We start from the raw sequence: 23,411 nt of genomic DNA, 5'->3' as shown, positions 1-23,411 counted from the left end.
GTTTGATGCCACAACTACACAGACAGCTGGTGTTGGTGTTAAGTGTCGGGTATATTTGGTGGTTGATATGGGATGGCTTTGGCCATAGTTATTTTATAAAAGAAGATAGATCAATCAATCTAATTTTTAATTATGATTTATTTTATTTTCCCGCCCTTTCTCGAAAGTAATTATTTCGGAAAATAAATATTTTTCAAGAGAACCATGTCCATTTCAAAATTTTGTACTGCGTGTAAAAGAGTTAAACTACTACGAACATTTTCTGACTTGTACTTTTTATTTTTATCAGCTCTATTTATGATCATCTTGTACTTCAGGCGGATAACAACATTTAAACGTTCCGGTTATTACTATCTATATTGTCATTGAATTAAATTACGTTACTGAAGTTTTATCTACAGCAATCTGTTTCTCGCCTTTGTTGCTAAAAAGAAGTAGAAAAATAAATTAATCTGAGGCGTTGTATTTCTCTCTGTGATTAAAAATCCAGCGAACTGAAGACTCTTTCTGTCAAGTTTATTTTATTTTATTGATTGGTCCATACCAACAAAGTTTGTGAAAAAAAGCATTCAAATTGAAAGAAGAAAATTCAAATTGAACATGGGTAAAACCTGTGGCCAAAGTTTGAAAAATATCGAGATAAAATCCATTAAAAAAATGTTATTTACCTTAAGTAAATTTTTACACAACATGTAGCTCTGGAAATTTGTGAATAATAATACCTAAAATAATAGAAAGTATTAATTAAATGCAGACGTTTTGGATCATATAGTACGAACGAAGAAAAATACAATGCCATCAAACAAAATTTGATAGAGGTAATTAGAAAACTAAAAATAATAAAATTAGTTATCCATTATAAAATTAGAAAAAATAAATTAGATAGTAATAAATGGGTAATATTATTATACTATTAATATTGTAACATCCCTCCGTGTAAGGGAGATAATAATATAATAAGGTTGTATATTTTTTAAGAATGATATGAGATGCTCTGAAGAGATATAAAAAAGGGAAACCAAAAATGTAGTCTTACTCTATCTAAGAGTCATTTCTCAGAATCTGGCATTTATGGTGCGGACCATAGGCTTTACCAGAAATCAGAATAAGCAAACGGAAGGCGGAAAGTGGGATATTTAGGAAATTATCTATGGTATGATTCTCGGGCGAGTTTGGTTAATCAGCCAGATATTTTTCACAGATGAGGTATAAAGAGATATAGAGGTTAGAAGGAAGAGAGACAGAGCTGGGGGATTAGCTCCCAGTCAAAAGAAAAAGAGAGAGTGGGAAGATCTACAGAACTGAGGGATGGGCTCTCAGTCAAAAGAAAAAGGGAGAAAAGGAAGAGAGACAGAGCTATAGCCAAGTTCAGAGGAATGGAAAGAGGAAGAAGGTGAATAATAAGCTTGAGATTTGGTGCAAACAGACAGAAATCACAACTCTACCATAAGACTGGGTGGAGTGAGTCCTGAACCTTTTACTACTGAGCCCTCAAAAAGAAAAATATATAAGTATGAGAAAATCTGTAAGTATGATATTGAATGCATGTGGGTGAAATGAATACCTTTTTCTGCCCAGTACTACCTAGTATTTAATGGTTCTTTGTAATAGTATCTGTGTTTTTAGGAAAGAATGTTTGTTCGTTCAAGCCCCTTCTCGTCCTCCAATTGAGGAAAAGAGGCCACATCCAAAATTTCATACCGGGCCTTGGTACATCTTTCAACCACTAGCCACCAATAGTACAATCTTCCTCTTAATTTACTATTAACATAAAATATTTTAGCTTTATTTCGTTATTGTTGTTTATCTAATTTGTATCTGTTATTTAGTGTATAAATAAGTAAATATAGTAAGTAAAAATAAAATTTAAATTTAAGTCTGAAATATTCTAGATTCTACAGAATAGGCAAGAGTTATGTTATATAGCACCTCTTAGTTGAAAATTTGGATATCTTCGTTTAAATTCAGAATTTGATAGTATTTCACCTTCGAACTCGAGGAATTGCAAATCTTTTAATTTGTTTAGATCGCTCTCATCACCAGTCTTGTTCTTACCGCTTAGCTTTTCTACCAATCCTGAAGCAGTTAACATCTCGTAATAATGCAAGGGTTTAATTACAAACTATAATAACTTATTTAGGAAGATATTATTAACGATGACTATTGTTTCCAATGTATATCTTAGGCAATGGCATGTAATATTTTTCTATGAGATGTTGTGCAAAACGTTTCAAAATTCACTGAGAAAACATGCTAAGTTTTTCGATTACAAAGGTGATGTATTGTTGGCATATCGAAGTGATAATAGTGTGTGTTAGTTTTGTGTTTGGAAGTTGGTAATTCGTTATTTTGTCATGTTACATTCAGTCTAGAGAAAATTTAGTTATCTCCGATAACTGAGGATCTGAACCGGGTTAATTTAATGTAGGTATTAGTAGATTTAGTAAACCTGTTCACGATCGACTACGGTACCTCGATTTTTATTAGACCCAATCTACCAAAGGTGTGAAAAGACATTTTTTAGAAATTGAACTTATAATTAACCTGAATGTTCATTTTTAAACAGTCAATTTGTTCACTTTTTGTTAGATAATTCATCAATTAACTTATATTAGTGGTATTTTCCAACTTATCAATATTGTAAAGTATCTTTCGACAAATCAAGGGTTTCCTAATAGATTCTGATTTAAAATCATTTCATTAATAAATATCAATACTACTTAAATTCTAATTAGATTAGAGAATCACAATTCGAGAATTTTCTGTATAATTTTTACGTTCTCATATTTTTGCATTTTATTGCAGAGCAGTGATTAGTTTTATATATAATTTGAGGAGAACATACATGGTCAGGGGTGTGGTCAGCAAATAAAAGGAGATTTATTTACTCGTGCACAAATAAATAAATTTTGGTTAATTACAACTTTTATATTAGGACAACGATGTTAGTATTGATAAAAAAAAGAAAACAGGATACGGTATGTTTATCAAACAACATTCACTTATTCCCCTGGGAGGCCAAAATATCAAACAAAAAAATTGTATTATTCAGTTTCAGCGAAAATTATTATTCAAACATTTCTTGAGATGCGAAAGATATCAACTGTATTCCTGCCAAGAATACAGTTTAACAAAAGATGGTAGCTTCGAAGATAAAATCGTGGTGCGCTCTCGTCTGTCTCTAATCTCATGTCGGATAAGAACCATGATAAGCAAGCGCCCGCTTAATTGAGTATTACAACAGTTTCTTGTGTGTTTTTTTTAAATTCTCCATTACTTTGTACTACTTAATATATTAGTTATAAATAGTTCTAAAATAATTGGCTTTCCAACTGTATATTATACGCTGATTTTGCTATTCTTATTTTCAACCTGGGAAAAATATTTCTCCTTTAAACGATTATCAAATTTTTTCATATTACATTTTTTTCTATTTGTCAGTACTCATAACTATGAGAGATGTTTAAAAATTCTAAATAAAAAAATTAAAGGTCTTTTGAGGAAACCATTTTGTCAGACTATTTCAATAGGGACAATGCAGCTGATATTAAAGACCATTCAACTGCCTATTGATAAACCAAGTTTATTCAAAAACGTTAGAGACGTTTTGAGAAAGTCAAAAAAGTATTTAAGATGAATAATATATTCTAGTAAGTCGACTTTGTCGGAAACATTGCTGTATATACGAGGTTACTTTTAGTTTCACATGACTTTTTGTTTTTGAGATAAACTGTTCACAAACGCACTTATCATTTTGCTAGACTTTTTGATCTCGGTGAAACTCAAAAGTTATGTGTGTATATATTCGTAGAAAACTCGAATTAAAATTTTTCATGATTGCAATACCCACCCCTTACAATATGCCATTGCGCCATTTATTCCTACTAAAATATCATCACCAGTGGTTGAAAACTCAAGATTTTTTTTTTAATTTTATGCAGTTATAAATCTTGTCAACTTACCAATTACAAACTAGCGGGATTTTTTGTTAGTTATGTTATCACTAATTAGATAATCATTTAAATTATTATTTAGCCTATGATTAAAGCATACTATAAAATTGTAAATATAATTCAACCTTGCCAATTAGATTTGGATTTCGCATTTTTTGGATTAGGGGTTGGATCGGTCATATCATAATCATTTTCTTCATGTTGCCCTGCGTATGTCACTACGACTCCTTTTCCTGTTTCTTTCTTCTTTGGTTCACTCAACCCTGAAGGGGTTAATATATTTAATTAACTTAGAGTATTATAGTGATAAAAATTTAATTACTGTAAAATAACGAGACATTTATAACGGTTAAATTATTTAATACGTCTACTAGTCAATATTATTAATCTAGTATCGAATTTCGTCAACATATTGACCGATTGAAGGGTAAATGGTAACAACAACATCATTTCATGTTTTGTAGGTACAAATATTCTAGAGATATTTTTATATCCATAGAGGTAGTGGGAATATTGAAATGTTTCGTTTGTTGGCATGGACAGAGTATGAACATTACATTCTATGGATGAAAAAAAAAAAAAAAAATGACATGTTTGAATCTGATTAAAGGTTTTGATTTTAATTTAGTCAAGGTTAGCAGGTTAGCAGGAAATCTATGGAGGGAAAATTATCACTATATGCAACATACCCAGCGGTTTTATACTAACCTTAACGGAGCCAGTGGCAGTGGCATTTTATATATGTTTAATTGCAAACAAATAAAACTTAAAAAGCACCTCTTGTGTAATTAATCTGAAAGATGTCAAATAATTTGGAAGTCGTAAGTTTAAATTAAATAACCAACCATATATAAATGGTGGAAATAAGCCAGAAGGGGTCGATTATCATACTATCGCTGCTGCTCTTTAGTTTTAATGCTTCTTTTTATATTAAATATCATTACATTTAGTCATTATTATTAATTTATTAATTGTAAATTAGTATCATTTTTACTCATAAGTTCATAAGTTCTTTCAATTATTTTTATTATTATTTTTTTTTTTATTTTACCATGGGCGTAGGCAGGATTTCGCCAAGGGGGGAGCAGCCTCAGCCCATTGCACGCACGCACGCACACACGAACGCACGTACGTACGTACATATTTGTATCTTCATTCCATTCTGAAACGTTGGGTAAAAGAAAGATGTCTAGTTCCGCATTCCATGAAATGGCATTTTATTTCTACTTCATAAAATTAATCATTACTTTTTAAATTTGTATTACCCATAATCCTAATAAATTATTGAAAATGAAAACACTGGATTTAAATCGTTTACCAGGTTTATCAATAGCTCCCACAATGAAAATTTAAGGCAGTTTTGCACTTATCTCTGTTGATTTTTTTGGCGCCTGTTCTTTCCCTTTTAATCTTTCTCTGTCATTACTTTCCTAATTACAACACGTTTCCAGAAAGAAACCATGTATCAAATAATGTCAATATTTTCTTTCTTTTTTTTCCTTGTGTCCTAAAAATCAAGGAGGGAGTCACGGCTCCCCTCTGCCTCTGCCCATGGTGATGAAAAGGTTTGTTATGAGAGCATCAGCCTTCTGGGATTGTGGGGAAATATTAACCATCTCTTCCACGATGGTGACCTTTTTCCATTCTTTTTCAACAAACATTCTGAGATAACTAAACTGGTAAATTGCAAGTGATAATAGAAGGAATGGGGTCTATAAAAACGGTTCTTTTTTATTCGTTTTCCCCTTGATTTTTAGAGATGACTCTATTACAAATAATTGAGCTGATTGAACTTTTTTTACCAAAGAATCGATGTATATATGTATCCATCAACCCTTCAAAGGTGTGGTTGTGATCTTGTGATGCGTGAGGATGTCAACTCAACAATGTTACCTTCCTAATTATAGTACGTTTCCAGAAAGAAATCATCTATCAAATATGTTCACCATTTTCTTTATTTTGTTTTCCTTGGGTCCCAAAAATCTAGGGGGGGGGGAGGAGTTGCGGCTCCCTTCTGCCTACGCCCATAAATTTTACTTTATTTTCATTTTAGTCTTTTGTGTTTAGTTGTATTTTGTTAATTGAATTATTAGTTTTATAGATAGAAATTAATTAATAACGTACCGTTCTGGCTTATAGATCGTACTAGCCTCCACAGTTTCCTAATAATCAGAAGTATAATTAATAAATTTTATTTATCATCGATATGTGAATATCATTTCGATATGTTATTTTAGCAGCAGTTGATAGATGTTGCCATTTGGTCGGGCCATATTGGATGTACTTTTCTGAATACAAAAAAAAAAAAAAAATATATCAGGCGTGATAGATTGCTCTTGGGAAAGTGAAGGAATTCTATTATAAACATGCTTTTTTTAATTTTTTTTAGAGGAAGTGATTCAATTTCCATCACCAGGCCAGGTGCGTTAAATGATCTGGACTTTTAGAATCCTGCCACAAAATAAGAGATGAACCGGCAAAATGTGCTCTATATGAAAAAGATCACCAAGCGAGCTACAGAGGCTGTGAAGTTTACAAAGATCTCCACAAGCAGAGGTCTCATTTCACAGCATCAAAAGGACTTGATCACACTCGCACTCTGTCGCCTGAAACCCAAAATTTGAATGTTTTCCCAAACTTGGAAAAACTAGCTCACTTCCACTCAAAAACCACAGCCTTCTACATCAAAAACATTGGACCGAACTGAAGACTCTAACCCTGAAATACTCCGAGATCAGCATCAAGAAACGACAGCCCCGACCTCAGGCTCCTTAACCAAAGCCTCTGACCTCTCAACCTCCACGTCATCAAATTTCTCCCCATAATCTACCCTTACGGGTAAAATTACCCACAACAACCACTCCCAGTTCCACCTCGCCCATCGGTTCCTATAATCCCCTCCCCCCCCCCCGTCCCAATTACCATTGAAAACTAACACGGCTCCTCATATCCCAGCTTCGCAAATATCACGCCTAGCCCATAGATGCCGAACATCTAACTCCTGTAGTAACATCCTATCCCGTGTTTCCAACTTCAAGACATATTCTATTCTCGCACCCGCCAATCCTACTTATTGGCTTACATCCCTCAAAAAACGCTCTGATATCCTAGACATATTTATAAACACACAGATTTCCTCCTCCTAAGCCATTGTTGAATCCCTGGATGACTTTTCATCAGATCATAGCCCAGTTCTGCTTTTTTTACATACGAGTTACAAAGCTTAGCATTTAGGTACGAACCTAAGCCCTCCTCTCCTTAACTGATTACCGGAAAAGTCGACAGAGACAAATTTAAATGTGACATAGAAAATAAACTAGACTTAAACATTCGAATGAAGACAAAACAAGACATTGACAGAGTTATAGGAATACTCGTAGCATCAATAAGGACTGGTATTAATGACAATACTTCGATTAGCAAAATTACAAACAAGAAACAAAATAACCTGCCACAGCATATCTTATTAAGTGAAAAACGCAGAGCAAGATTGAAGTGGCATAGGATCAGATATCCAACTGACAAATTGTATTACACCAAATTGACTAATAAACTAAAAATAGCAATCAGAAAATACAAACTTCAAGACTTAATTAACTTTTCTGAAAATCCTACAACTACTGAAAAATCATTATGGAGGACCACCAAAAAACTATTGAATTTCAAAGATTTTAATCACCCACTTCTGACCGAATCCGAAACCTGGACCAGAACTGATGAAGAAAAATTACAAAAATTCGGATAATACCTCTCTAAAACCCTCATCCTTATATCCTTAACCCAATTCATCTTGAATGTATTGAAGCAGAACTAAATAATCCACTCCATATGACCCTCTCACCTAAAGCATTTCATCCTTCAGAAATATCCAGTACCATTCAAAGTCGAAAAGCCATTCACCACTTACATATACAACGCCATACTCTGTTCCTTATATTTTCCTGACCCCTGGAAATTATCTATTGTTAAAATGATACCCAAACCCCAAAAGCCGCCAGAACATCCATCCTCCTACCCCCCTATCTCACTACTACCGATCACGGGAAAAATCTTCAAAAAACTCATTTTGAAACGCCTAAATCCCATCCTAGATTCCAATCATATAATCCCAGATCACCAGATTGGATTCCGAACATCCCACTCCACTATCCAGCAATGTCATCGTGTGGTGGACGTTGTTTCGTCTTCTTTGGAGCGCGGAATGTACTTTTTCAATGCTGTTGATCGAGTCTGGCACCTGGGACTGCTTTACGAACTCCGTAAATTCCTACCTCCCACATAATTTCTCATCATCCGTTCTTTTCTCACTGATAGATTATTCCAAGTAAACCATAATAGTTCCTATTCATCCCTCTATTCTCAGTCCGCTGCTGTTCCTCAGGGTAGTATCCTCGGTCCCATCCTCTACACCGTCTATACAGCTGGCATCCCAACCAATCCTAACACTATCCTCACCACTTATACCGATGAAACATGAGTGCTCGCAGTTAATAATAACCCTTTAATTTCATCCCAAGTTCTCCAATCCCATATCACAGTCCTCGAAGAATGGTGTCGTAATTGGAGGATTAAAATAAATCCCAACAAATCCCTTCGTCGTAAACCTACCGACTGCCCAAAGGTCTCTTTTAACAATGTTCATCTTACCTCTGTCAATCCTCAATGCTCTCTACTTTGTCACAAATAAAATTATCAACTCTCTAGTTTCTAACCTTGCATACCTTCCATTCCTGATAATCCTCCGAGGCGCCTGAAAAGAAGGTAGCCAAAGAAGGCCACGAGACCCGCTAATGTAAAACTTCATTAGAGTGCTACCTATGAGTAGTTTCTCTACACGCCTGTATCGCTCCATAATAACATATATCAAATTTACTAAATGTATAATTATGTACACTACACTAGTAAATTGCAATAAAGATAATTAAAAAAAAATTAAAAAAATAGTTTTTGGGAGGATAATTTTAAGTATCAGTTCAGATTTACGAGTGCATGAAGTTTATTTATTTATACTTAAAATGTTGTTGTTAAAAAACCAAAATTTATTTATTTATACTTAAAATGTTCTTGTTAAAATTTATAATCATATATTATATTCATGTATTTATTCATGTTATGTTATTTTATGTTATGTATGTAAAATTAAAGATAATATTTTTTGAGATTAATAGTTATACTTTTAGTTCTACAAATTTATGAATACTTAAGTGAAGGCCAGGCTGTTAACTCGTTGGGCTCTAATAGTTGCTTTGAAGTGCATTAAAATTGTTATGCAGCCAGAATAGCTGATTTATGGCCATACTACTACTCCGAATTATCAAACTATGGTACTCTATCTAAATAGAGTTTGATGTACATTAATTTAATATAACATACTTTTTTCGTTAGAATGCGCCGTTTCGGACTAGCAGGAGAAATAAAGACATAATTCATTACTTTCTTAAATTATGGTAGGTAATTATTAAGAATTTTAGGTTCGCCAGAAATGCGTTTCTCTATCAATGTGGTATAAACTATTTTCTAAGCAGATATATGTTTCATGAGTTGGGATTTTAATATCGTATATGTTCTGAGTTTGTGTTGAATATTGCATATATTTGTTGGTGGAATATATGAGGCGAATATATGTTGATCTTTTTATCATAGATTGTAGTTCTTTTTCAGAGCTGCAAAGACTTTAAATAAAAATATACAAAGATAGGCTAATAAAAGAATAATGAATAGTAGGAAATACCTCAGAGATTAAATGAAGTGTATGATTATAATAAAAGAGATTTATACAATTAGGTTTTGCCTTTCTATTCTGAGGTGTTTTTATCCTTTCTATTCTGAGTATATATTTTAAAAGGAATATGTTGTTTTATCATAAAAAATTGATACGATAAATTATTATTGAATTTGCGACAGTTCATTGACGGTGGAAAAGTTTAAATATTTTCATCACTAAATAGAGTGGTTATTACAATTTATATTTTCATTATACTTTCACATTTGTAGCCCGTTTGAAAAATTTTAAAATAAAATTATTTCTTAGTGCTCCTATCTCCCACATGAAATTATGCGTGAATGATTAACTTAGTACTAAATACATTTGGATGTGAGAAATAGACAAGATTTAACCTTCTTCGAAGTAAAATGGTTCTTGATTTAAGTCTGCGTAGTTTATATATCCACCTCTTGGTATTGGAATTTCAAATCGATATTCGTGGTGTTTGCAATCACAATTTTTGTTTTTTTGCCCTATAAAATTGTATGTAGTTGATTAATTTATTCTGCCAAATATTGGATGAGTTCTAAGTTATGGTATAACAAGGCATACTGTTGGTATTAATCCTACCTTTTCCTCTAAACAAACATAGAAATTATATATAAGAAGTAATAAGAAGGAGAATAAAGTAGTATGATTTCAGCAAGTGTGTGAATCTGTTCTCCGCCCCCCCCATTTTTTTGTTAATTTTTTATATTAACTTTCCTTAATTTCGAAATAACATAATATAAGTTTAAGTCGAAATTCTAATACCTGGCCCGCTAGGTCGATCGTGAGATTACACGAGCTCCAAATTCAGCAAAATATACAGTTGTTAAGCCTAATTAGCTTTTACATTATAATTGTACTGAGCCTTTAACTATGATGGTGATGACTAAAGATAGGCTCTCCATGAGAGCTTATTTGGATTTGGAATTTCCATTCTCAGCACGCCGTGTCGACAAAAATGGTGATATACTATAGGCGCCGTACTACATATTTTAAAATGAATTTTACGAATGTCTTAAGCCTATATTTATCTGATGTTCCCTATGTTAGCGTTATTAAATAAATATAGTGTAGACATAGGAGAATTTCGAAGCAGAAAGAAAAAAAGTTGAATTCACTACAACTATCATGAAAGAAACTGTAAATTCGGTAAATGATTCATTAATGACAGAAGGTTATTCATTTTGGACTTTAAATCTGTAAATCACCTTCATTAATTAGTTTTATCATTATCAAATTAAAAAATAGAAACAGGCACATAAAAATATCTTAATTGGAGTCCCAACTGAAACCAATTCCTACCCCAAAACCACGGATGACAATTATAGAATGCGGTCAGTAGAACCAGAGCAAATTGTGTAGAGTAAACTTGAAGGCCAACAGGGACCAAAAAATCCTGGTTTAACGAAGAATGTGTGACAGCCACTGTCCAATACAAACGTGCGGTTAACCAGAAGTATATTGGGACTGAAGGATATCAAAAAAATGTAATCATCATCAGAATCTTTTGTTGTATAGTTGGATAGATTAGATTCATTGTCCTATACCTAGAAAACATTTTAATCTACCCTCCCTCTAAAAAAAAAAAAAATAATAATAATAGAAGATAATCAGCTCTCATAAGAAATCTTTCGTGCCATCTACTCTACCAATTCTTACAACCATAATAATCTATTATTGATATCTATTGATACTATATCTTTCCACATTTAGAGTTATAGTGGATTTCCTAGTCTATCATTGATCAGGTATTAACTTTTCACCAGATCCTAGAAAAAAAAAGAATTTTTCATCATTGAGGAAAAAAAAAAAAAAAAATCAAACATACGAAAATGCCATGGAAACCTCTTTAGATAATGCAATATCCAAGAAGGCCGGGAAGGCGTGACACTCAATTAGTGAGACATTTGCCGGTATTCAGAAACCTCGAGGCTTCAATCTTCTAATTCTATTACAACAATTATTTTTTGTCTCTTACAGAGATATTTTGCTCTTTTACATTAATTTGATTTTACTGGTAAAACGTACATTAAATCTAAGTCTAAACTAATAAATAACATTTGTTTCAATCATGTCCCTAGTTTAAAGAGGTATATCTAATATAAGTATTTGTAGTTTGTCGATGGTGTATACTTTTTATTGTGGAGTTACAATACTGTTACATATAAGGGATAAAGATAATACTAATTGATTTACACACTCAATACACAAGATGGGGACCATTAAAAAAAATAACAGGAAACATAAGATGTACTAAACATAACTAAATAGTCGATCATTTACTGAAAACTATAAATGAATAAAACAAATAGTATTTATTGAAATATAGAATTATCTACAATGTAGGAAAGACAATGAATGATGTAGGAACTAGGAACTTGGTAGCTTAGCTTAGCTTAGGACTATCTTACCTTTATTCTGATCTTTTTTCGGGAAGGTGAGCTCCGTATAAGGAGACTCAGCTACCGGGAGCTGATACAGACTCAGTTGCTTAAGGTTGGCTTTACGCCATGATTCCATCGACTGTATGGATATCAGCCACAAGAACACTATCAACGTTACTCCAAAGATTATAATAACCTTTACTCGGAGCCCACGCACCATAGTGCTCCTCCCTTCGTATCTGTCTCTACCTTGCCATATGCGTCTGAAAAAGATTAAGAATAAAAACATGAATAAATATTGATAATTATTTATTTTTCATTACATAATAATAGTTACATTGTAGTAGTAATTGCTAAGTTGAATTGTTTATAACCGTTGTACATTGTATAAAATGGACCTGTTAATACAGACAAGTTAGACTTTATTCTGATATTGTTTTATTATTTTAGGCTCAACATCCTTATGTTTACATGTTACCAACCTACTCCTGTCTGAGTGACAAGGGCGAGATTCATTCGGTAGATCGGCCACGAAATAAAAATAAACCGTCCAAGCTGGATTCGAACCTTCTGACATGAATGCTGTGTGGATACCTTAACAACTGTCGACACCGCGGCATTTGAAGTTGTTTTATTTAAGTAACCCCATGACAACTATTAAGGTTTTTTTTGTATATTTACTAAATACTTCGGGTGAAGAATTAGTTCTAGGCTTCTACCTAGATCCTTAATGCGGCCAATTATCCAATGAGTGCTGCATATGTTCTTTTTATGACCTACACTAGTAAATAGTACACTAGTAAACATTTAATAGTAAAGATATTTTCGAGAAAAGAATGATTCGGTAACCTCCGAACATGTTACGCCCATTGCTTGATTAAAATTGTGATCGGATAGATGTGTGAGAATTAGGCAATATTTTCTCAGCATTATAATTTTATTTTTACCTCCGTTTATCCCAAAAGCCGGTGCTCTACTGTACATAATAAAATTATACGTATTTCTATAATCGTTTTGACTAAAGAAATGTCTGATTGCTGAGCCTAACTCTTCATCTGTTTTGAAATCCATTCTTCGAGCCTAAATATGCGTAGGATTACACATGTGTGATTGTCGACAATACCTCTCCAATGATTGTTTCATTAGGTCTTAACAGTAATATTTAAACAACATTCAATTCCTTAAATTGTGCCCTTATCTTCCGAGCCCGAGTTGGTGTCCGATTGTGACAGATAATTATCTTTCTGTATGTTAGTTGTGGGTCCATCCTGAGTTCGAAAGTAGATTTGTGTAGTAATTTCGTTCTTTTTCAGTTGTATGTAAATGTGAGTATTGAGTACTTGGTGTAATCAAATATATACTTACTAAACAAATATGATTCCTTTTGTTAATAGATTACATCACTCATTAAAATTTTTGTGTAATTGATTATATAAAACAAAATAAATTGTAAGAAAGCCTGTAAACAATAACTTATTTTACTTAAATACTGTGCTATTGAGAATCATGGAACACGGTGGAGAAATGATCGAAGATTACCAATGTCATTTTAGGAGAAATCGTTCAACTATTGACCAAATATTAGAGAAAAAGTTGGAATATAATGGGGTAGTATCATCAGCTTTATACGTATTAAAAAAGGCTTACAATTCTATTGACCACAAGAAAATGTATATTTCGATTAAACAAAGATTACCAAAGAAATCAGTAAATCGAGGATGCGTATGACAAAAATGTTTGTTAAGGTTGGAATCGCTAATCATTATTTTGAGAAGTTCCAGGTACGGTCGAGTTTAAATCAAGGCGATTCTCTATTATTATCGTATTTAATCGTGCATTAGAATACATCATTAGAAATGTGATGCATTCTGAAAAATGGTTAAATATAGGTGGTAAAATGCGCGTGCTTGGGTAGGCTGATGATTTGGGTGTTGGCGAGGAGCAGGAAACTATAAAACAAAATACAACTACGTATATAAACTCTGGTAAGGTACTAGGTCTTGAAATAAATACGGTTGAAACGAAATCTGTGGTTAGCAGTGAAAAATAAATGAATTTCGGTGATACAGACATTGGAAGAAATTACTGAACAGTTTGAAGAATTTAGATAGGTTATAGCATTGTGACGAATAAGATGGGCGTGAATGGTTGTGGGGCTTATGGAAGTAGACCGAAACGTAGGTGGAAGGATTGCGTTAAGACTAATTTAGTATATTTGGATTTGGAGGGGTTTCACTGGACAGATGTATGTTGAGAACGATTAGTGGTATCGGCATCGAACCTTCGGGTTCCCTAAGCCTATACTATTATTATTATAGCTGTGCTATTGAAACTTTTTTAGTAAGTATATGAGTACTGAATAAAAAGGGGAATCAAATAGTAGTTTATAACAGAATGTCCTGCAGCAGTCTGAGCTTCAGTCTTCGAGTTGAGGTTGGGTTTCCCAGGTTGTAGGTTACAGCTCCTTTAACTGTCGGCAACTGGGAGTGGAACTTCATGAACCGCTTTTTTATGTGATTCTTTATTGACTCCATCTGTAATTCGCGATACAATTGGCTATTTCTTATGAATCAAGGAGCATTCATTAACTGCGATTCTTAGGACTTTATTTTGAAAAGAATGTAGTTTTTTTTCCTTTTCGTAAAGGATGCCGCTCCCCAGACTTCACAGCCGTACATCAGCAGTAGCCTAAGAATTGTTTTAAATATAAGAACAGTTGTTTCTGGTTTTAGTTTGGAATTTCTGTTTAGGATAGGATATAGCATTGCAACCTTGCATAAGTTTGATGTTGATAGGGTGATTCCAGGTAAGGCGGCAATCTAGGTGAATTCCCAGGTATTTTACTGTTACACTGGTAGGATTCCATTTCACATTTTTACCTTTAAGGATTAGATTCGGTGGTTCTGGTGGGCGTCGGAGAGTAAAAACATTTGAGTTGCATTTTTCAATGTTCAAGCTAATCATCTATTTAGTGAAATATTGTTCTAGATCATTAAGGTGACTTTGCAAAGATTTTCTAGCTATTATTATGTCATCATGTTGAGAAAACACAGCTGTATCGTCAGCGAACATAGCTATGGAGGTGTGTGTTGACTGAACGATGTCGTGAAGATAGAAGTTGAACAAAATGGGAGAAAGGACTGAACCTTGTGGAGTACCGGCCTGGATTTGTCTAACGGTTGAGTTTTTGTTATTAATTCTGACTGAAAATGCTCTACCATTGAGGAATGAGCTCAGAATATTGTATAGGTATTTTGGAGTGCCGACTTTCTTTAGTTTATATAAGAGACCTCGATGCTAGACCTTATCGTATGTTTGTTGGAAATCTAAGAACGCTACCAGGGTGTCCCTTTTTTTCGAATTCGCTAATTATAAATTCCGATAGTCTTGCCAGTTGGTGAGAAGTGGAATGACTGTATTGAAAATCAGGAATAATTTCGATGCTCTGAAAAAAAGAATTAAGATGTTTTTTTATAACTGATTCCAGTAATTTTCCAAAAATGGGTCGGTAAACTGATAGGTCTATAGATGCTGATTTGATTAGCGTTCTTACCAGGCTTGTGATTTACTATGAGTTCGGCTTTCTTCCAATTATATAGTACGAAGGCAACTGGTAAAAATTGACGTGATAAAAACGACAGCTTTCCTGGGTAACATTTTGATTGCTATGACTGGGATCAAATCATGGCCAGGACTTTTCTTTACCTTGAGCTTTTTAATCAGGTCCTGGATTTCTTTTGGGGAGGTGCCTCGCATATGATGACAACGTTATAAGGCGCCTTTATGGACTTTTTTTTTCAAACCTCTTTATTTTTTATATAGTTACAGAATACATAATAATATAAAGCAATACATTATACATATACAATTTACATTATATCTTCGTTTGGCATGGCATTATAAGATGAGCAAACATGGTCCGCTGAAGGCGGTTATACATTGGTGGCATGATAGCTGGGGGGCTTACAAGAAATGGGGAGGGGCCATTCCGACTGGTGATGGTGGTGGTGTGATGACTTCAAGCAGCAGAGCCCGAAGTCCTTCCCTCGGCGAGGACGTCTACCAAGGGGACTGTGCTTTGCCACCTCCCAGGTCTTGTTGTAGGGGTGATTTCTCTGAATAGCGGGTTGGCACAGGCCTTCAGCCCATCAAAGAATTTGATGTGCCTTCGGCCTACATACTCCAGCACAGAGGGTAGCTGGAGTTCCTGGTGAATGGTGGTGTTTCTGGCCCCTGTAGAGTTGTTCCACGAACGATTCGCCGGAGGACGGAATTCTGATAACTCTGCAGCTTTTCAAGCGTGGTTTGGTAGAGGTGACGCAGCAGAGGTGCGCCATAGAGCTGAGTCGGGCGGATTATCGCCTTGTAGATTTGTGGGGATTTCAGGAGATGGAAGAGCCTGTAGCTCTTCTGGTGGGCCAGCAAGTCTCTCCCGAACGTGACTGGAGAAGGTGAGGTGCCTATCCAGTGTGACGCCCAGGTATAGAATGGAGTTGGAGATTCGCTGGTCAACTTCATCCACTTTGAAGGTGGTAGACATTGCCTTCTTTCCTTTTTGGAACGACATCACGATGGCGTCCGTTTTGCCGGGGTTCACCCTAATTCCAATACTTTTAAGCGCATTATGATGGTGGCTGCAGCTTCTTGAGCGTGGGTTAGGGCTGTCTTGGCATTAATGCTGGAAGCGTAGATGCCGATGTCGTCCGCATAGGCTGCTACCACTGCCTTTGGGTGTTCAACGGCTACTATAGGTGCCGTAAAGACGACAAATAGTACTGGACCTAGTACCGATTCCTGAGGTACTCCACAGGTGGTGGGGACTGGAGAGGAGAGGCACTCACCAACCCGTACGACGAGGGATCTTCCACTAAGGTAGCTTCCGATGAGTCGGCATAGGGTGGCGGGAAACTTGAATTCCTCCAGTCGGCGGAGTAGGAGCGGGTGGGAAACACTGTCGAAGGCTTGGCTGCAATCTAGTGAGATGAAGGCCGTCGAACAGTTTTTCTTGGAATCAGTTTGGATTTGGAACCATTATCCTAGTAATATTAATGTTGAAAATCTGTATCCACGAGTATGAGGTTGAGTTATTGGCCAGCTTTATTAACGTTTGTGATCCTTTTCTATAGCATGATGATAATATAAAGCCTTCTTAATAAATAATATATCTTTGGTAAAACGAATATTCCAAATTACTTAATTAATAAATCTTGATTGATTTAATTAATAAGTCTTGATTAATTAATTAATTAATTAATTTGTCGGTGGAATTAAGATCACCATGTTCAGAGGGAGCCAGTATTTAAACCTTAAATAATCAAGAAACATTAATTCAGAATTGGCAAGAAATTGGATGCTCTACCTAGAGTGATTGAATATAAACAGGCATCTAAATTTATGCAAAATATCAAGAAATTCTTGGGACACTAATAATTAATTCTACCTTTAAAGATACGTCTCAAACTAGTCAATTTATAAAAAAACTTATTTTTTTAAAATTTATATTAAATTTTAATTTAAAGATCGGATCAAGAATCAATTTTTATCATAGCAAAAATATGTTTTATCTTATTATCATATGATTTATAATAAGTCTCTAAATGGATGTTTTTATTTTTTAATTACATTATCCCTTTAAGGTAATTAAGATGTATAATTAATAAAGGACATCAACATGAAAAAAAAAATTATAAGGAAATCAATTTTAATGTTAGATAATTCAGATAAAAATACAGTAATAATATAATAAAATAATTTTATTGTTTAATAATCCTTTTTTGACACTTAATTTATTATTATTAAGTATTAATCCATTCGATAATACTTTACCAGACGAAGGGACGCAGGAAAATGGAAACGGAATACAGTTTTAGTATGTTCATAGTTTTTAAAAAAAATACTTTATACAGGCTGGATACGTCTCTAAAGGGTCGCATATAAACAAAACACATATTTAAACATCTTAATCCTCCAGCAACTATTGTGACACAACTTTGCAACTGTATACAAAGTTGATTTCATTAGCTACTTCAGCGCACCTAGACAGCCTCCTCGGAACTATTGTTTAATCGTAAATAAAATGAAATGAAATTGGTCTGTTGCCAAAATCTTACTCGTTATGATCATTTTCTATAATCGTTGTTTTACTCAAATGATGAAACGAAAAAGTGAGTATAGCACTGAATTCACATTTTATTTCAATTGAATATTACATTGTCACTGAATTTTTAGAAAAATTATTGTAAATTGTAAGGTTGCAATTGCAGTGGCTGAATGTGACTTCTAGGTGACACCCATCTATACCTCATCCAATTATTTTAATTTATGTTTTTATTAACTTAGTAATTTTGGTAAAGTAACTAATTTATCATTGTAAAGGTTTTCATTTTGATATTATTCATGTTTTACGACCGAAATGTTCTCTAATTTTAAATAAGCTCCATTGAAAGGTTAACTAACCTCTTTTGACAACAGTTTTATTCGCAGATATGCAAATTGTATCTGACAATGACTGTGTCTGATCCAGTTTCAACCCTTCATAAATACTTTATTAAACAATTAATCCTAATCTTTGCATTAGATATAACCTGTTACATAACCTCACTCTAATAAAAATTAATTACCAGGCATTTCTAATTTATCATAGTTATATAACTGTCAGTCTAGGAATTCCCGTGGAAAAGCAAGTGAATCTCTAACAGTGATTTCGTAGGAGAACTCTTCATAGTTCTAATTTATATAATTCTCATCAAATCAGCATCGAACGAAAATCACAACCGCTCTTCCATTCTTGTCGCTGCGTTTTTCTTTTAGATCCGTAAAAAAAAAACAAAAAAAAAAAATACGAAAGTGACTCTCGAACATTAGTACTTTCATGAGGAAGTTCCTCCATTAGGTTACCGGAAAATGTTCAAGGTCATTCCAACAAAAAAAATTAGTTTACTTACGTGGGTGTTCAAAATAGAGTTATCTGCATATAACTTTTTTCCAGATCAGATTACTGTTCATTTTCTTCCCTATATTTTATCCTATTTTTATAAAGATTATAACAGATGGAATTAAGAAACAGTCTGAAATGTCGTTTCTTTTTAATATAACTACCATATCGTATTGTTTAGAAACCACGGCCTTCAATCTCATTTACATTTAAAATAAAATATATTTTCAAAATATATTCTAGTGATCCGTTTTGAATATGTTCATCACAGCTAATTAATTTTGCAGCGTTACTTATTCGTTATTTGTTTTAATCGGTTGGCAAATAACGTTCTTTTAATTCATAACATCGAATCAAGGAAAGACAAACGCGTTTGACAAAAAGCGTTTTATACAAGTATTATCATAAGATGAACATATTAATGGTATTCAATGAGAAGATTGTCTAGAGGTAAGATCAATGAAAAAAACTAATAAGCGAAACATTTTTTATTTTGAGGCAACTACTAGCCCTAAGTCGTTTGATGAATTAAGTTTTGAAAGGGTTAGAAGGAATGTAGGTAAAGATTATCGGCATTGACTCTCTGGGTTTTTTTTCAATCATTAATTGTTTTATTTATTGAATGTACAATAAATCATTTAGATAATTTGTACGAGCCACCTCCGTTTCTAGCAATTGTGTCCTTATTGACTCTCTTGAACGTAGGTACACCTCTTGCAAAGGAAGTCAAAGATAAATGGCGATCATTGTGGAATGAAAGCCCAATGAGTAAAGTAAAAAGTATAAAAAAAAGGATGTCAAGCCCTGGGGTACCTCCAGTCGCAAATGCCGTAGAGAGGAGGTTGTACTGAACAGGCTGAGAATAGGCCACACGAGGCTCACCCACTCTTTCACCCACCTATCTTATTTCAAAAGAAACGCCTCCGAACTGCCAGTATTGCAGCAACAATCTGACAATAAGCCTTATTTTCCAACAATGCCCATATTTCACACCATACCTCAATAGCTTAGGACTAAACCCAGATATTTCAAAAACCCTCGGTGACGATGATAAAACAATAGAATTAGTGTTTCAGTTTCTAAAATCACAACATTTACTGACAAAAATATAACATTGAACGGAAAAAAATAATAATAATAAAATAATAAATACTCAAATTAAAAAATAAATAAAATTAAACGAATATATGCAAACTAAAATAAAATATAAATGGCGTTGATGACAAATGAAGTTTGGCACCACTAAACAAAAACAAACAAACGACTATTATTAGGAAAATAATCATCAAAAACTACTTTGTGGTACATTTAAGAAACTTCAAATTGAGCGTTAGTAAAACCCTTCATTATTTTCAATATTTTCCGAATATAGTTTTTCAAACACCATAATTATTTTTAACAAGTTGATTATTAATGAATTATCATTAATCTGAGGAGAGAAAACGTAGACACGCAGAGCTCATGAGGGACATTGGTAGAAGAGGAAGCAGATGAAGGAGAAGCATTAGAATTATGATATGCGCGTACTCTATGCGCGTGATATGCGCGTAAAAAATGAATTATCACATTATACATGTTTAATATGGCTTAATCTAAAACTAAATCTAGTTTGTAATGAACATCCCCATAAGAGTAGCATCTTCCCTGATATTTGCCAAAATGAATTCATAGTGTGTCAATCTTTTGTTGTTTGGTAAAAATATTGTAGTATGAAAATAATACTGAATATAGGAAAATATTGAACGTAAAGAGTTCTATTACGGTTCAATTTTAAGCTTGTTAAATACACCATGAAGTGGTTATGATAATTATTATCCCAAGTATAGTATAGTAGTGTTCATGATATTTACCGAATAAGTACACAAAATGACTATTTCTCGATTTTTGAAGAGAACAATGTTGGGTTGGAAAAACTATCTCCGGAGTTCTTGAAACAGAAAAAACTCAATTAATTAGGACTCAAATAGAAGCTTGTTATTACTGTACTATTAATTAGTTCTTGATATTTAAGCTACTTACAATGCTTTAGCATTGGCAATAAACATAAAAATATATGGCATCCATTTTGAAAAATCTACGACATGAGGGCTACGGACTCTCAGGGAGTGATAAACTGTTTACCATCGTGTATTCCAAACTTGTTTACGTTACAATGGAATGACTTCTAAGTACAGCTAAATTACTACTGTAAGCATTGACTCCATGTTTTGATTAATCCGATAATGTTTAAAATGTACTGCAAGAATATGTAAAAAGAAAATATTGCTCAGGATTTATTAATAATGAGTTTAATTTGCCTTTTATTTCAAATAGGAAAAAAAAAAATCTAAAATTGGATTCCTGTTCTGTGGGTACTATGCCTAATCTGCTGGAACCGCTTTCGAGTAAGGGCAGTATGGGGATAATATTAATGATGCCTATTTTTACCCAGACCAAGAAATCTTTTCTGAGCCAAAAATCTTGAAATAAACTTCTTAACATATTTCATCATTAAAGTAGAACTGATATTTGCAGTTGTTTTTGTACCTACTTACAGCTATATTTAGTTCCATTTTTAATTTTATCTTCGTCTTCGTTAGAAATTCGTTAGTACTGTTTGGGCAATTTATAATAAAAACTCTCAAGTGTTATCAGTAATAAAGTAATAGTATTGCTTTTTTTTAAAAGTATAAAACTGTTTTAAATTAACGTTAAAAATAACAATAAAGAGGGTAGTAATAATAAAATAAGATTGTACTTTAAAATAATTTCATACTTTTTGTCTTATTTTTTCCAATAATAATATTTTTCTCTGTATCGCAGGTCATCGGATGCGGATTGGGTGTATTTTACATCCTCTTCCTTTTTTTATTTTTCTGTACAACTACAATCCAGATAGACTACAGGGTTCAGTACTTGGTAAGTATGTTCTTGAAGGGCTAACCGGTCATTCCTGGCATACAGAGGGTTATCCTAATGGGAACCAACCTGTTCTAATCAGAGTGTATTGGTCAAGTTTTCATTCTGTGGGGGTGCCATGGATTTAAAGTCAACGCAGTAATTAGTTATACAATTATTATTTTTTAAAAATATCTAACGACGATCACAATATTTATGAATTTCACAAACAATTTGGAATGATAATTTCTTATTTTGAAAAGCTTTTGATAACAATTTGTACTTATTGAAATCTAAATCTAGTTGTTAAAAGATGAATTAAATTAATATTAATTGTCATTGGAATTTAAGTATAGCATAAGAAACACACAGTAATATTTTTATAATTAGGTATTTAACATTCTCCATGAACGAAAAATTAATCATTTTATCTTTATAAGGTTTTATTTATGTCTCGTCATGAAACACGTTATACTCTCACTTCAATTTGTATTTTATGATGATATAAATAAAAGAAATATTAACAATACAAATAAACTAAATTAAATTAAAATTTGAACCAATTAGGTTTAAGATAAACGTATTAGATCCTTGCGTCTTACTGTGTTCATATTTGCTGCTCATTACAACGCTCAACAGTTTAAGTCGAGCTGGCCAGCTTCCAACTCCTGTCTCACATTGTTTTTCAATTTTTTTCCTCCTTTTGAACCCGGTTTATTTATTTGTTTTCTGTTCATCAGTTCAACGATACTGTTGTGTTAGGACTTAAATACATTTTATAACTGAGGAATTATCTTATTCTGTTTCTAAATTTTCGGATTTTAAATATAAGGAATCGCAATGCACTAGTGCGTTTCATAAGTGACTTCAAGTATCAGTATTGTAGCTAACTAATGATATGAAAGAAATCGCAATCATTTATTTGTATAAAGCTGATTTGCGTTATCGACCACTTGGGTCATTTTTGTTCTCTAATTTTTTTGTTAAAGCTTATAGTTTACATTTTCAAAATATTTTACTTTTTTTATAGAAATTACATGGAGCAGCTTGTGGTTGTGGTCCTTTCGCCGTGTCCCCCTATGTCTGTCTTCGAGATATACTGTCAGCTGCACCACTCAGGCGACGCATTGAGGTGAAGATCCTTTCCTAATCAATTACTCCAGAGTATGGAAGACTGATTGTTAAGTTTTAAGACTGATTGTCTATCGATTATTTTTATAAAACTATGGATGGTTTATATGCTCGTTTTTATAAGAGAAATAAGCAGCTCACGGGGTTCCCAAGCAATACACAAAGGAAAATAATTATATTGTTAGTAAGCCACACACGATGCTCTATCAGGATCAAGTAGAAACACAATCTTTTCGGAAATATAAATCGCCTACACAACTGTAGTCAGACTGATGAAATCATGACGGGAAAGTAAGTTGATGATAAAAATGCTTGTTTATAGAGAACCAATGCGATGTATTTTGACGAGTCCTTCATTAAAAATTATTTCCGTATCCGGA

The 23,411-nt window shown here is 33.3% G+C and overlaps 1 protein-coding gene and 1 long non-coding RNA gene across 7 annotated transcripts in view; one reads left to right on the top strand and one right to left on the bottom strand.

The window, feature by feature from the left end:
- LOC106688251 (hexosaminidase D) overlaps positions 1-23,411 on the bottom strand; it is a 58,978-nt gene that overhangs the window by 5,758 nt on the left and 29,809 nt on the right. For 2 of the 6 annotated variants that reach the window (XM_014432633.1, XM_014432647.2), the window contains exons 2-5: positions 12,117-12,352; positions 10,071-10,190; positions 4,079-4,216; positions 1,930-2,076 (exon numbers count right to left, since the gene is read on the bottom strand). In XM_014432633.1, coding sequence (XP_014288119.1) covers positions 1,930-2,076; positions 4,079-4,216; positions 10,071-10,190; positions 12,117-12,352 — 641 coding nt within the window. Of the gene's footprint in view, positions 1-1,929; positions 2,077-4,078; positions 4,217-10,070; positions 10,191-12,116; positions 12,353-19,033; positions 19,190-23,411 lie in introns of those variants that run through there. The other 4 variants (XM_014432642.3, XM_014432655.1, XM_014432657.1 and 1 more) reach the window with 4 other exon arrangements.
- Positions 18,045-23,278, top strand: LOC106688279 (uncharacterized). The gene is made up of 3 exons (XR_001344303.2): positions 18,045-18,253; positions 21,826-21,921; positions 22,931-23,278. It is a non-coding gene; the product is annotated as an uncharacterized lncRNA (long non-coding RNA).

Source organism: Halyomorpha halys, unplaced genomic scaffold, assembly GCF_000696795.3.
Source record: "Halyomorpha halys isolate HHAL.00 unplaced genomic scaffold, Hhal_1.1 Scaffold41.1, whole genome shotgun sequence".
NCBI lineage: Eukaryota > Metazoa > Arthropoda > Insecta > Hemiptera > Pentatomidae > Halyomorpha > Halyomorpha halys.
This window is presented reverse-complemented; position numbering and strand designations above follow the sequence as displayed.